Here is a 13,881-nt window from a genome sequence, read left to right as displayed (position 1 = left end):
AGAGCTACATTAAGCAGTTTTAATTATAGTTTACAAATCCCTGATGAGTTCTCTGCGAGCTTTTGGGTACCAATCTCATGTGTGCACCATTAAATGATTGCATTAGCATGTTCATTTATAAAGATTATGATTCAATCAGACGACTCTCTATCTCTGCAGTATGTATGCCTGTCCAATAAGGAAACTCAGCATCATAGAATGCTGATTTGTTCTCTTTTGCGAACTTGGCTACGCTCTCTGATTTTGTCGGTATATCTGATTAGTCTACAGAATTAATTTTTGTGTCATGATCAGGGACTGATAAGTGGGAGTTTCACAATAGAAAATGTACATGGCACAAATGTTTGTCAGTTTCAGACACGAACACTGTGTAGGGTGGCACAACTGCTGCCTTACAGCACCACAGACCCAGTCCTGGGTCACTGTCTGTGTGGAGTCTGCATGTTCTCCTTGTGTCTGCATGGGTTTCTTCTAAGAGCTCCGGTTTTCTCCCGCAGTCTGAAAGATGTGCTGGTTAGGTGCATCGGCCATGCTAAATTCTCCCTCAGTGTACCCAAACAAGTGCCAGAGTGTGGCAATTAGGAGATTTTCACAGTAATTTCATTGTATTGTTCATGTAAGCCTACTTGTGACACTAATAAGTAAACTTTAGAATAATTACCCTATCACTATTTTGTGTATATTATGGGCGTCTACCTATAAAGAAATCTGTGCTGATTACAGGAAATTTGGAATGAAACATAGATTCCAAAATCACATGCAGACCAGACTGAGGGGACGATTCTCCAATGTTGGTAGAATCCCACTGCCCTGCATCAGCCAATGGGCATGAAGGTAAATGGGATTCACCCAACCTGCCCCGCTGGCTCTGACTGGGTTCCCACACAAACAGGGCTGGAACTCGATAATATGCAGACCTACTAGTGGGCTGGATTGCCCATTCAGCAGCCTTCCGTTATGCATCCGGTCCCCACCAGGAAGAATAGCACTGGGCAGTTGTTGGTGCTGGTAATGACCAGTATGGACAAGGCATGTTGGTCAAGGAGATAAGAGATAGGTCCAATGGCTTTTTGCCCCTCTACCACTGCCAGGTTTCAGACGGAGGGTCCCTCAAGTGTCCTAGGGTTTGGGTGTGCTCAAGCTGGGGTCAAGGGATTGATCTCTGGTGGAGGTGATAGTGGATGCCTTGGTGGTTATTTTCCAGATGTCGCTGGATTCCGGGGAAGTGCCGGAAGATTGGAAAGCGGCTAATGTTACGCCGTTGTTTAAGAAGGGTGGCAGGCAAAAGGCGGGGAATTATAGGCCAGTTAGTTTAACGTCTGTTGTAGGTAAAATGTTAGAATCCGTCATCAAGGCGGAAATAGCGAGGCACCTTGAGGGGAATTGCTTGATAGAGCAGACGCAGAACGGTTTCGTTAAGGGGAAGTCGTGTCTGACAAATTTATTGGAGTTCTATGAGGATGTGTCTAGGGCGGTGGATAGAGGAGAGCCGGTGGATGTGGTCTTTCTTGATTTTCAGAAGGCGTTTGACAAGGTACCTCACAAGAGGTTATTGCAGAAGGTCAGGGGACATGGAGTTGGGGGTAGGGTGTTAGTGTGGATAGAGGATTGGTTGTCAAATAGGAGGCAGAGAGTGGGGGGTCAATGGATGCTATTCGGATTGGCGGATGGTGACTAGTGGAGTGCCCCAGGGGTCGGTGCTGGGGCCTCAGCTATTTACCATTTATATAGATGATCTGGAGGAGGGAACCGAGTGTAGGGTGTCGAAATTTGCTGATGACACCAAGATTGGTGGAACGGCAAATTGCGCGGAGGGTGTGGAGAGTCTGCAGAAGGATCTAGATAGGCTGGGCGAATGGGCCAGGAAATGGCAAATGGAATTTAATGTTGGCAAGTGCGAGGTGGTCCACTTTGGTAGGAATAATGGTAGGAAGGACTATTACTTACGGGGCGAAAAACTGCAGCAGGCGACGGTGCAGAGGGACCTCGGGGTCCTTGTGCATGAGTCGCAAAAACCCAGCCTGCAGGTGCAGCAGGTGGTCAGGAAGGCGAATGGGATGCTGGCCTTCATAGCGAGGGGGATTGAATATAGAAGTAGGGAGGTCTTGCTGCAGCTGTATAGGGCATTGGTGAGGCCGCAGCTGGAGTACTGTGTGCAGTTTTGGTCGCCGTATTTACGCAAGGATATTTTGGCCTTGGAGGGAGTGCAGAGGAGGTTTACTAGGTTGATTCCGGAGTTGAGGGGGTTGAGCTATGAGGAGAGGCTGAATAAACTAGGCTTGTACTCGTTAGAGTTTAGAAGAATGAGGGGAGATCTCATTGAGACATATAAGATGATGAATGGGATGGATAGGATAGAGGTGGAGAGGCTCTTCCCACTCAGAAAGGATAGTAGGACTAGGGGGCACAGCCTCAAGATAAAGGGGGAGCGGTTTAGAACGGAGTTGAGGAGGAACTTCTTCACTCAAAGGATGGTGAATCTCTGGAATTCTCTGCCAGTTGAGGTGGTGGAGGCTGCCTCGCTAAATATTTTTAAGACGTGGGTTGATGGGTTTTTGATAAGAGAGGGGATTAAGGGTTATGGGGAGAGGGCGGGAATGTGGAACTGAGACACGACAGATCAGCCATGATCTTATCGAATGGCGGGGCAGGCTCGAAGGGCTAGATGGCCTACTCCTGCTCCTATTTCTTATGTTCTTATGTTATGTTCTTATCTCAGCACTGTCACCTGGGATAGGGGTCCTGCTCCTTCTAGAACTGGCAGACCTGAAGATCACTACTAGCATGGTAACTTCAGGCTCTGTGATCAACACCTTCAGTGGACTGCAGTGAAGATTCATGAGGCTGATTCCTGAGATAGCAGGACTGTTGTATGCGGGAAGATTGCATTGACTGGGCCTGTATTCATTGGAAATCAGAAGAATGAAAGGAGAGCTAATTAAAAGATATAAAATTCTGACAGACCTGGATAGAGTGGATGCAAGAATGTTGTTTCATCTGGCTGGGGTCTAGAATAAGGGGTCAGAATCTCAGGATATGAATTATGCCATTTATGATTGAGATGAAGAGAAATTTCTTCACTCAAAGGCTGGTGAACCTATGGAATACTCTAGCACAAAAGGTTGTAGAGACCAAATCACTGAATATATTTACAAAGGAAAGAGATGGATATCTCTACTCAAAAAGACATCAAGGGGTATAGGGAGAGTGCAGGAGTATGGTATTCAGATGGAGGATCAGGTATGATCATATTGAATGGTGGACCAGGCTTGAAGGGTTAGATAGCCTACTCTCACTCCTAGTTTCTATGTTTCAAAAGCTGCAGGTGTGAACAGACCACTTTTAAGTTCATTGACAGAGAGGAGATAAGAATTTCACTGGGATTGGATGGTTCTCTTCTCCACAGTTGTTCACTCTGTCCAAATCTGTTCACGCTGTTTTTATTTGAAGCCTTCCTAGAAAGCTCAAATGCCTTGAAACCCTCTCTCTTCTATTGAAAACCTTTGATCTCTTTCAATTTTATACTGCAGTACTTTGATATAGGCTCTGATTGGCAACTTAATGGTTTTGTACTCAACTTCCAGTCAGCTATGTTTATTTGTCTTTCTTTTCATGGTTGAACGCATCTCAAGTACCCCCATTGTTCCTAACCGGGATGCTTACAAAAATTCTAAGCCTGATTGACAGCTGTGGTTTCTTCAAAGGCTGAGTGGTTTCAATTCCTTGTTTGCAAAACATTGCCAGGTTGGCACTGCCAGGGTGCCAGGGGCCAGTGCCAGGGCACACAGACATTTCTAGGACCACACAGGGATTTCAATGTTTCCGAGTCAGTGTGGCCAACATGCCTGGTTTCCATTTGCGGAGATGAATAGTGATTCAAGTTGGTTTCCTGCTGCTCCTAAGAGTCAGAGGCTCCTGGAGCAGGGAGAATCTGACTTGAAATTGATTCTCCAGGCAGGAGGGTTGAGAGAAACCCAAACGGTGTTCTTGCTGATGTCAAATGCACTAGGCTCTTCCCCATAATTCTCTGACCCCATGCAACCCCAGCACAATTGGCATTGGGGCCGTGCGGGGCTGGAGAATCCAATCTATTCTAAAATCAAATGCAGGCCAGGCTGCGTAAGAGGCGACAAATTTCCTTCCTGGAGGACATTCAAGAAGGAGTTTTTAAATGATAGTCTCGTATTTTTCAGTTAGTTTTTCTTGTTACTATCCCAAAATATACTTGATTTACTGAATTCAGTTTCACACTTATAATGGTGGGAACTGAACTCATGACTCCTGAGTTATTGGTGTAGCACCACAAGTGGCAACAGTACAGTGCACTCAGAAATAGTTAATTATTTCCTTTAACTGCATGCAAAACATATCAGGTAAAAGGTACAAAAAATCGAGTGTGTTCTCAACCAAATCTTCATGAGTCACTGTCCTAAATTCCACTTTAAGTAATAAGTCAGGCTGTCACCTCTCAGGTTGGCACCACTTTGAAAGAGGATCGCAGCATGCATTAGAAAGTTTGCTGAGAGGTAGGGCTGCCTGTTGATATTGTGAGATATTTAATGTTTATTGTCTTTATGGTTTGCATTCATCATCGAAGACTTTTTTTTCCTTCACATTTCACTTCTCAGGAAAAACCAGCAGGGGAATGACGGAAACTCACCCGCAGAACATCACGATGTTGTAGTGTGAGGGGTTGTCTGGTAGAGGCACAGTCTGCTGCAGGCAAAGCTGCTCACAGCCGCCATTCATCCCGTCAGAACAGTCAATGCCAATATGTCTGTCGTAACAACCAGAACCATCCTTCATCGGGCTGAGTCCCAGAGGGCACTGCGGGGAAAACAACGGGGCAAGAATTGTTACAGAGTGAAGAGATGACCCACTGGGTGTGCAAGAAGACAAACATTACAGGATTGAAAGATATGAAAGACAAGCAGGCCATTTTGATTTGTGAGCCTTTGCTGTTTCTTCATTGGCCATTACAACAGCACATCAAATCAGCCTTCTGTGTTTTAACCTTTGGATTCTATCAGGTTTTAATAATCTAATATCATGTTTTAACATTGTTATATCCAATAATTTACTCTGAGTGGAGACACGAGGGGAATAGATTCCAATCTATAATCAAATCAAGAGGTACAAAAGTCTAAGGTCACACACAAATCAAATCAAGAACAGCTTCTTCCCTACACTAAGGTGATCTTTCCCTGCACCCTAGCTATGATTATAACACTATATTCTGCACCCTCTCCTTTCCTTCTCCACTAAGTACTCTATGAATGGTATACTTTTCACTATACATCAATACCTGTGACAATAATAAATCAAATCAAATCCCAGGAGTAAGTTGCTGGCACATATTATGAAATTCCATCTTCCTTTCTGTAAATCCTATTTGCTGCAATAGCTTTTGGCAACGTTTAAGTCTATGTTAAAAATGTAAACATTTGAAATGTCCATGTTTGCCAACGGTGTAATTTCAGTCTCCAGCCACTGGATGGTGCAGTGGAGCTTTTCCCATTTTGTTTTCCAGCTCTCGGGCTCTTGGCCTTGTCAGCCTTGATCCGTCCCTGTCATGGTGCTTGACTTTGTCTTTAAACATTAAATTTGTAGAGTAAAAGGTTGACATATCTATGTACATCTCAATATCCTGCATGAGGGTATACTTCTGCTTCCAATCATGTCTCAGTTATTGAATCATGTGGCACTGTCTCATTGTTCCATCAGTATCAGATGCTCCTGGTGTTACCCCTTTGCTCTCTGCATTAATTGGGATGTTAGGCAGGAAGGCAGCAGGGTATTCAATTGCTACCATCCTGCTGGGTTAAACAACCCCTCCCTCACCATTACCCTTTCCACCCACCCCAACTGCCCACTTCTCCCACTGGTCATCAAATTCACCAGGAAGGAGTGAACAAGATATTTCATCTTTGATTACTTATCAACACAGAAAGAGTTTGGAGATTGATATACCTTTCATGGCATCCATTTTAGTGACATTGGCTGACAGATTAATGTGGGCCATGCTGCCAGGAAAACTGAGCTTTCTCTCTTTGAATGGAGACATGGGATTTGTGATGTCCACCTGAAAGAACTGGTAGGGTCTTGCTTTAAGGTCTTAGTTTTTAAAAATCTATATATTTGATTGCGCAGCATTCATTCAGATTATGTCCTCAACTATTGGGAGGCAAAGTCAGGATTGATTCCTGCAGGGCATGCCAACTTGCCCACTCGAGGCATATTCCTGTAGCGAAGGATGCCTGGGAATGAGTTCCAAGCTGGAATGCATTCAAGTTATTAACATGGTTTATATGTATAACAATGGACATCTAACAATGAGTCACAGACCAAAATCTAATTGAGTATCAGATATAATCACAAACCATGAGAGTGAATCTCAAGTAATTCAAATAGAAAATAGATTATTGCATTATAGTCACTCTCTATTTATATTTATGTACATTATAAATTTGCTGTATGTCTCATTCTGTTTTGGGTGTTTGTGGCATTGGCAGCTTTCAATCACAGACTGTGTGACATTATTACTGGATGTTGATCAGAAATAATTTACTCAGTGTAGGAGTTATTTATTTAAGTGCTGCCACAGCATAAAGAAACAAATCAGATAATGAAAAATGAATGTACATCAAGTACAGAAAACATTATAGTCCTCCTTGTTGCCTGGGCAACCTTGTAAATCTGTTCTACTTAATGTGTTGAAAAATATGTCAAGGGTTATTTAATGGTCTGAAATTAGTACCATATACAGGGCTTCAGCATCAGTAAAGCAGTGATGGTTTCTATGATTTGAGGAGATATGCCCTTGTCTAAACTGGTTATTGTTCCTGTACCAGTTCCCATATGGGTGGCATGGTGGCACAGTGGCTAGCATTGCTGCCTCATAGTGCCAGGGAACCAGGTTTGATTCCCAACTTCACTGTGTGTGCAGAGTCTGCATGTTCTCACCATGTTGACGTGGGTTTCCTCCCACAGTCTGAAAGACGTGCTGATTCGGTGCATTCGTCATGCTAAATTCTCCCTCAGTGTACTCAAACAGGCACCGGAATGTGGTGACTAGGGGATTTTCACAGTTACTTCACTGCAGTGTTAATGTAAGCCTACTTGTGATGCTAATAAATTCAGACAAAACTTCAAATAAGGTGCATGACTAAAGCAGTGTACATGCACCATTTGCCTGCCCTACCTGACCAAATTACATTTGATGGTAACAATCAATGCAGAACGAGGAAAAATACCCATTTATGTGCCATCAATTAGATTGACAAGTATGTAATATTTGCGAAAGCTACCCCAGGAATAGTTGCACTTAACATTCAAATAAAGTACTCGTACTTGGCTGCTCTTTAGAATTGTTAATTTTAACACCGTTTTCAGATCCCTCCTCCCTACACTGGCGGTCATCCAAAACTTTCCAGTCTGTATCCAAATTCACACCGAGTTCCACTCTTTCATCACCACTTTGTTTACTGACTGACTTGCACTTGGTCCAACAATGAGTCAATTTAAAAACTCTCATCTTTATTTTCTAATGCCTTAATGGTCTCACCTCATGCCTACCTCTGAAATCTCCTCCAGTTCCACAACCATCCTAGATATCTTGTCTCTTTACAGCCTCTCAAACTTCAAACCATGTTAATTACTCACCATTGGTGGCAGTGCCTTCAGCGACCAGGGCCCAAAGCTCTGGAATTCACACCCTAAACTTCTCTGCTTCTCCATTTCCCCTCTAAGGTGCTCCTTAAAACTGACCTCTCTATGCAAGATTTTGGTCATCTGTCCTAACATCTCCATGACTTAGTAGAAATCATTTTTGATAACATTCCTGTGAAACACTTTGAGATATATGAACAAAAGTAAACTATTTGGTCCATCGGGAAGGCCATTTCACCAACTTGGGTCATTTTACTTTAATAAAGTTAGCACATAAATAGAAGCTGTTGTTTCAGTTGTATCATGTAATGCAGCATCAGTACAGTACAATACACAGTACAGAACCTGTATAGTGCAATATTCAGACTGAACTAGTACAGTACAGTATCCAGTATAGAACCAGTACTGATGGTATAGATTTTACAGTATACATGGTTAGGTGTTACTGAATATAGAAACATAGTAGATAGGAGCAGGAGGAGGCCATTTGGCCCTTTGAGTCTGCTCCATTATTCATCACGATGATGGCTGAACGTTCAACTCAACAGCCTAATCCTGCTTTCTCCCCATAACCTTTGACCCCATGCGCCCCAAGTGCTATATCTATCCACCTCTTGAACACATTCAATGTTTTGGCATCAACTACTTCCTGTGGTAATAATCTATATGCTATAGATTAGCAATATTTATTGTACATAATACTTACACAGACCACGATAGCAGTACAAAGGTAGAGTATATTCTGATTTTTCTTTTTGCACACCAGTGCATAGTGACCGCAACAAAGGAGGTAAAAATATACCTAGCCTCTGTGAGGAGTTGTTGATTCTCTCTACTACGGCACAGGAAGTCTTTGCAGGAATTAAATCCCAAGACTACTACAACCACATTATTGTGCTGAGAGCATTTTATAAAGGCAATGGCATATTACTGAAGTCAGGTGCAGAGGGGCTAAGGGGGAAGGGTTGGATGGTAATAGAGGAGTCAGAGGGCGGGGTGGCGGTGGGTGTGGAGAACTGGATTGCAGACCCATCCTGAATACTTTAAATTTCAGCACATTACCCACCAGTGGTTACATTGGCAACCTACCATTCTGCGGGTGTTATGACAAAGTGTATTTAATCAACCTCTGTATGAAAATAAATAATTTAGCATTCTTATTCACAGCAACAATGCCCTTTTAATAATAAATCAGGATACTCATTGTCTCTCATGTTGCAGCTTCTTCATAAAACTCAATAAAATGGCTTTTTTTTTATTGTTTTCATCCCATGCTAATTTTCTATGCGCAAATAATCTATTCCCATGGTGTTTGTTCAGCACTTCTGCCGTAATGCACAGTAGTGAGAGCCTGGATATTAAGAGCTGAATTAAACCATGGTGGAAACATGAAAGTCAGTGCACTTAATTGTGGGAAAGAGGCAACATATCATTCTCTGGGTGATGGGGAAACCTCCTGTGATTAAGGCAGAGGAGGGAAGGCAGGGGAAGCTATGCCCACTTGTAGTGGGATGTCAATTAGGCACAGCTTTCCTGCATCTCCCAAAGTTTGCCCCGTCAGGTTCACCAGCGGCCTACAGGGTAGCGTCCCTTATAACTGGCACTCTGTGTCTACTCAAGGGAGTGACATTGGGAAGGTGGGAGAAGATGAGAGTTACTTCCACGCCCCTGCGTCCAACCTCACCATCCGCTCTCTTCCACAACCCCCTCCCCATGCCTCCCATCTGTCCTCATGCATTTGCATCCAGTGAACTAACAATGATCCCTGATGAAGTCCCTGAAGTATTACTGGAAGCAATGGTGAGGTGTCAGTGATACAGATAATGTTAGCCTCGAATATTCCATCAGTTATGAGCAAATGGGGTTTCTACCACTAGTGTGCAAAATTCCCGGAAAAGCCTGTTCTGGCCAATTAAGCTTCTGACAAGGCCATAGGCGCTAAATTCTGTCAGGTCACCTTGAGGGCATGTTTCCAGTTGGTTCTCCAACTAGTCTGTGGGACCTGTTAAGTTCAATAATAGTATATGGTAGAGGAATGATACAGAAACTTGTCTTTCAACAATAGCAAGTTTATTCATCAAAACAAATCAGTGGAGCTTCAATATCCCTATGGCTCCCCACACCCAATTGTTGCAGCCTCCTCTATTCATTCTGTTGGTTCAATGCTCATTACTTGTCCTTGGCATTTCAATTAGTTTAACTAGGTAATCGTCAAAGGATACAATTACTCAGACATTGACAGGACCCGCATTAAATCCAGATCTATAATTGAGACCATTCAATTCTGCTACGTCCCTCCCTTCCACTAATTCAGTGGGCCAAGTGTCCTCTCAGGTTCTCCCTGCCTTGTTCCTGAATTTGCATTATTCTCCAGTTTTCCCTATCTCCCTTCAGGCACTCTATGAGCTCATCCTATCCAGGACACCTCCTTCTATCTCAACCCTATTTCCATTAAACTGCTGACTATATACCTTCCCTTCTAGGCTCCTACGTTAGCTGATATTAATAGTTTTCTCTTCTACGTTACTTTCAACTTTCCTTCAGATTTGCTGTTGTTCAAATGTGCCCTGAAGGGATATCAGCGTGGAATCACTAGAAGGGAAATTATCATCCAGTCTTAGTTTCACTTTTGCTTTGAGCAGAGTACACACAAACAGCTCTGCTGCTTTCAAGCTTTATATCTATGGAAAACTATCATGTTTCCATCCCTGTTATTGTGCTGAAAAGGCTCTTTCTACTGTCCAATCTTGCAAAGGTTGCAATTCTGAAAATGTCTTAGTTATTTTAGAAACTTCAGTCGACACAACAACATTGCAGGTACTTCTTCCCATGAATTGACCTAGTGCCCGGTTTCATTAACTTGAACACCCTGAGCTGGGGAAATAGACCAGGGTCAGAAAATCGAGGGGCAGTCAGAGGGGCCAGCCCTGTCAAAGATCCACCAGCATTGAGCTAAATGGGAACTCAGGGTCAGGGCAGTCAAACTGTTAGCAGATGAAGGATTTTGTCACGCAACAGATAATATATAACTGCTGTCATGGGTTAAAACCAGTATACTATAATAATAAGCAAGCTGGCAGTAAGAAGCAATAATCCCACTGTCTACTAAGGTATGAAGACTGTTCAGTTTTATTATTTGCTTGACTGGTTCAGAAGAAATGGTTCTACATCAAAGAAATTTCCAAGAGATAAATACCCCAGTTGTGATGACTAATCTTTACTTCTGGTGAAGACACATCAACTCTGTGGGGACTGGTGGCCGTTATATGTTACATTTAATACCTTATTCTGAAAGATACATTGCTGGACTATCAACTCTGTGCTGGAGGAAAGGATTAGCTGATTTTTCCAAAAGAAATAGTGAAGGTGTAAAAGTGTTCACCCTTATGGACTGATTCTGGGTCACTCATTGGAGGATCGCTTGCCTCAGCATTCAGAGGAGTCTTTTATTTTTGCTTTTTGTGTACTGTTATACGTCTAATTAAATTTAGAACAATAGGCTGGTCTGTATAAAGTTCACAGATGCATTGTGAGAATCCCCTGGCTGCTCTTGTTGTCTTTCCTTTCAGTAGAATTCTATTTTGCTCATGCGGCCTGGTATTTAACCAGAAAGATTTTTTCATCAATCACTGTCTGCTGGAGGTTACCCAAACTTCACCTTAATCTCAAAAACAAGCTGCTCTCTTTCGAAACATGCCTGGACAATTTTGCCGCTACACAAACCTTATAAAGGTTGGATTTACATAGTTTTTTTTTTAAACAAGGACAAAAACGTTGATCGTAGACCTGGCAATGGTACGTTTCAATAAAGCCATGACACACTGGGCCCTATTTTACCATTTTGATTCCAAGTGCTGAATCTGAGTGTGACTCAGAACCAACTTGTAAACCTGTTCTCAGGCGGCCCCATACGCACTCAGCCTGAGGAAAAAGTCGGGCATCTGAATCACGCTGTGGGCAGGCTTATCGCATCTAAAACCCTGCTGCTCCGATCGGAGCCTTCAACTGCGCATGCGCAGTCAACAAAAATTGAAAAATGCTCCCCGTCACATCACTCCCGGGCTACAAAAAGTGGCTCCACAACATAACAGACCCCCTTATCCACCCATCCCCCATTTCCTAGACCGATCATGACCCCCTGCCCTCTCCCCGACCTTGATTCCGCCCCCCCCCCCCCCCACTACCCCACCAGAGAACAATCTGGTCCTCCTCCCCCTAACCCCACCAGAGACGGATCTGGCCTCCCGCCTCCTCCCATAAACACCTACCCTCCCTCCAGCCACCAGAGAATGATCTGGCCTCCCTCTGCCTCTGTCCCACACCCCACCCTCCCCACACCAGAGATACATCTGGCCCTCCTCCTCCCCCCCACCAGAAAACGATCTGGCCTCCCTCCTCCCCACCTCCGCAGATACATCTGGCCCTCCTCCTCCCCCCCACCAGAGAACGATCTGGCCTCCCTCCTCCCCACCTCCGCAGATACATCTGGCCCTCCTCCTCCCCCCCACCAGAGAACGATCTGGCCTCCCTCCTCCCCACCTCCGCAGATACATCTGGCCCTCCTCCTCCCCCCCACCAGAGAACGATCTGGCCTCCCTCCTCCCCACCTCCGCAGATACATCTGGCCCTCCTCCTCCCCCCCACCAGAGAACGATCTGGCCTCCCTCCTCCCCACCTCCGCAGATACATCTGGCCCTCCTCCTCCCCCCCACCAGAGAATGATCTGGCCTCCCTCCTCCTCTGTTCCCCCCCACCACCAGAGATACATCTGGCCTTCCTCCCCCTCCCCCACCAGAGAATGACCCCTCCTCTCTCCCCCCACCCCCAATCAGAGATACACCTTGCTCTCCTCCTCCTCCTCCCCCTACCAGAGAATGATCAGGCCACCCTCCTCCCCCTCCCTCACCAGAGAATGATCTGGCCTGTCTCCCTCCCCCACCCACCCACCTCCTCCACTCCCCAGACACTGATCTAAGTTAAAAAAGCTCTGAACTTATCTCTTCAGAAGCTGGAAAACCCGAAACAGACCTTTGCTGAGCGTGTATGTTTCACACTGAATCTGGATGGGTGAACGTGATGGCAAAGGGGGGGAATGCCAGTAAGTTTGAGCATCCAGCTCCTTAAGTCAATTTAAATGCATGCAAATGCATTTAAATTGACATCACACACATTTTGGGCGTGGTGCCAATTAAGACCATTTTCGAGCCTTGGTAAAGTGGGAATCTATTCACCGCATGCTCAATTTTATCAAGTTTTCGCGCCTGAAAATGGGCACAACGCAATGGTAAAATTGGGCCGCTGTGTTTGGCGATGGCGTGCGATGGACTCGTATCACAGTGCACTCTCTAAACTCATTCTGTTGCACTGCAGAGCCTGACGAATGCAGGGAGGAAAATTGAGTGCAATAAGTAATTCTACGATGAAATCCTGAGGATGTTTTAAGGAGGCATCGTGATAAATTTTAATTTCAAGGGAAAAAAAAATCAAGATGTAGTGAAGAACAAGGTGATCTCAGATTATGTATTCAGGGGTTAGAAGGGACAATAAAGCATTTGAAAAAGAGCGACCAAGTGAAATGAGTCAGGCCATTTAGCCCCTTGTGCCTGTTCTAGCATTCAGTCACCTATGCCCTCTATCCCTTAATAGCTTTGGCTAACAAAAATCAACAGTCAAGGTTTTTAGATTAAACTATTGATCTAGTATCAAATGCCTTTCGCAAATGAGATTTCCAAACTTCTATTATCTTTTACGGGTAGAAGACTTTACCAATTTCACTCCTGAAGTCATCGCTCTACCTCTTACCTCCCAACCTCCCCAACTCCCGCAGACCAAGGCTCCTCAATACACGGAAATAGCTTTTCCCAATTGACCACATGTTCCCATTGAAAACCTTGATCAAAACATCCCTGAATTTCCTAAATTCCAGGGACGAAAACATGATTTTGCCGAATCTTTCCTTCTAATTTTACCAGAAATCATTCTGCTAAATCTAAGTTACATTCTCTCTGAGGTTAATGTAGTATTCCTAAGATGTGGTGTCCCAAACTGCTCATGGTTCTTTAGATTTGGTCTAATCAGGACTTTGTGCAGCTTTAGCATTACTTCTATTTCCCTTGTATTCTAACCCTCCAGAAATAAAGGCCAACATTCCATTGGTCTTTTGATTATTTTCTGTACCTGTTCATGACATTTTAATAATCTATGCACTGGATC

At 44.1% G+C, this 13,881-nt stretch overlaps 1 protein-coding gene across 1 annotated transcript in view; it reads right to left on the bottom strand.

Annotated features, from left to right (window-relative positions):
* The window catches only part of astn1 (astrotactin 1), a 2,322,431-nt gene that overhangs the window by 843,540 nt on the left and 1,465,010 nt on the right, over nucleotides 1–13,881 (bottom strand). The window contains exon 12 of the mRNA XM_080195939.1: nucleotides 4,661–4,827. Coding sequence (XP_080052065.1) covers nucleotides 4,661–4,827 — 167 coding nt within the window. The remainder of the gene's footprint in view (nucleotides 1–4,660; nucleotides 4,828–13,881) is intronic.

Source organism: Carcharhinus amblyrhynchos, chromosome 9 (assembly GCF_965287045.1).
Source record: "Carcharhinus amblyrhynchos chromosome 9, sCarAmb.v2.hapA, whole genome shotgun sequence".
Taxonomy (NCBI): Eukaryota; Metazoa; Chordata; class Chondrichthyes; order Carcharhiniformes; family Carcharhinidae; genus Carcharhinus; species Carcharhinus amblyrhynchos.
Note: the sequence above shows the minus strand (reverse complement) of the source record. Positions and strands in the feature narration are given on the sequence as shown.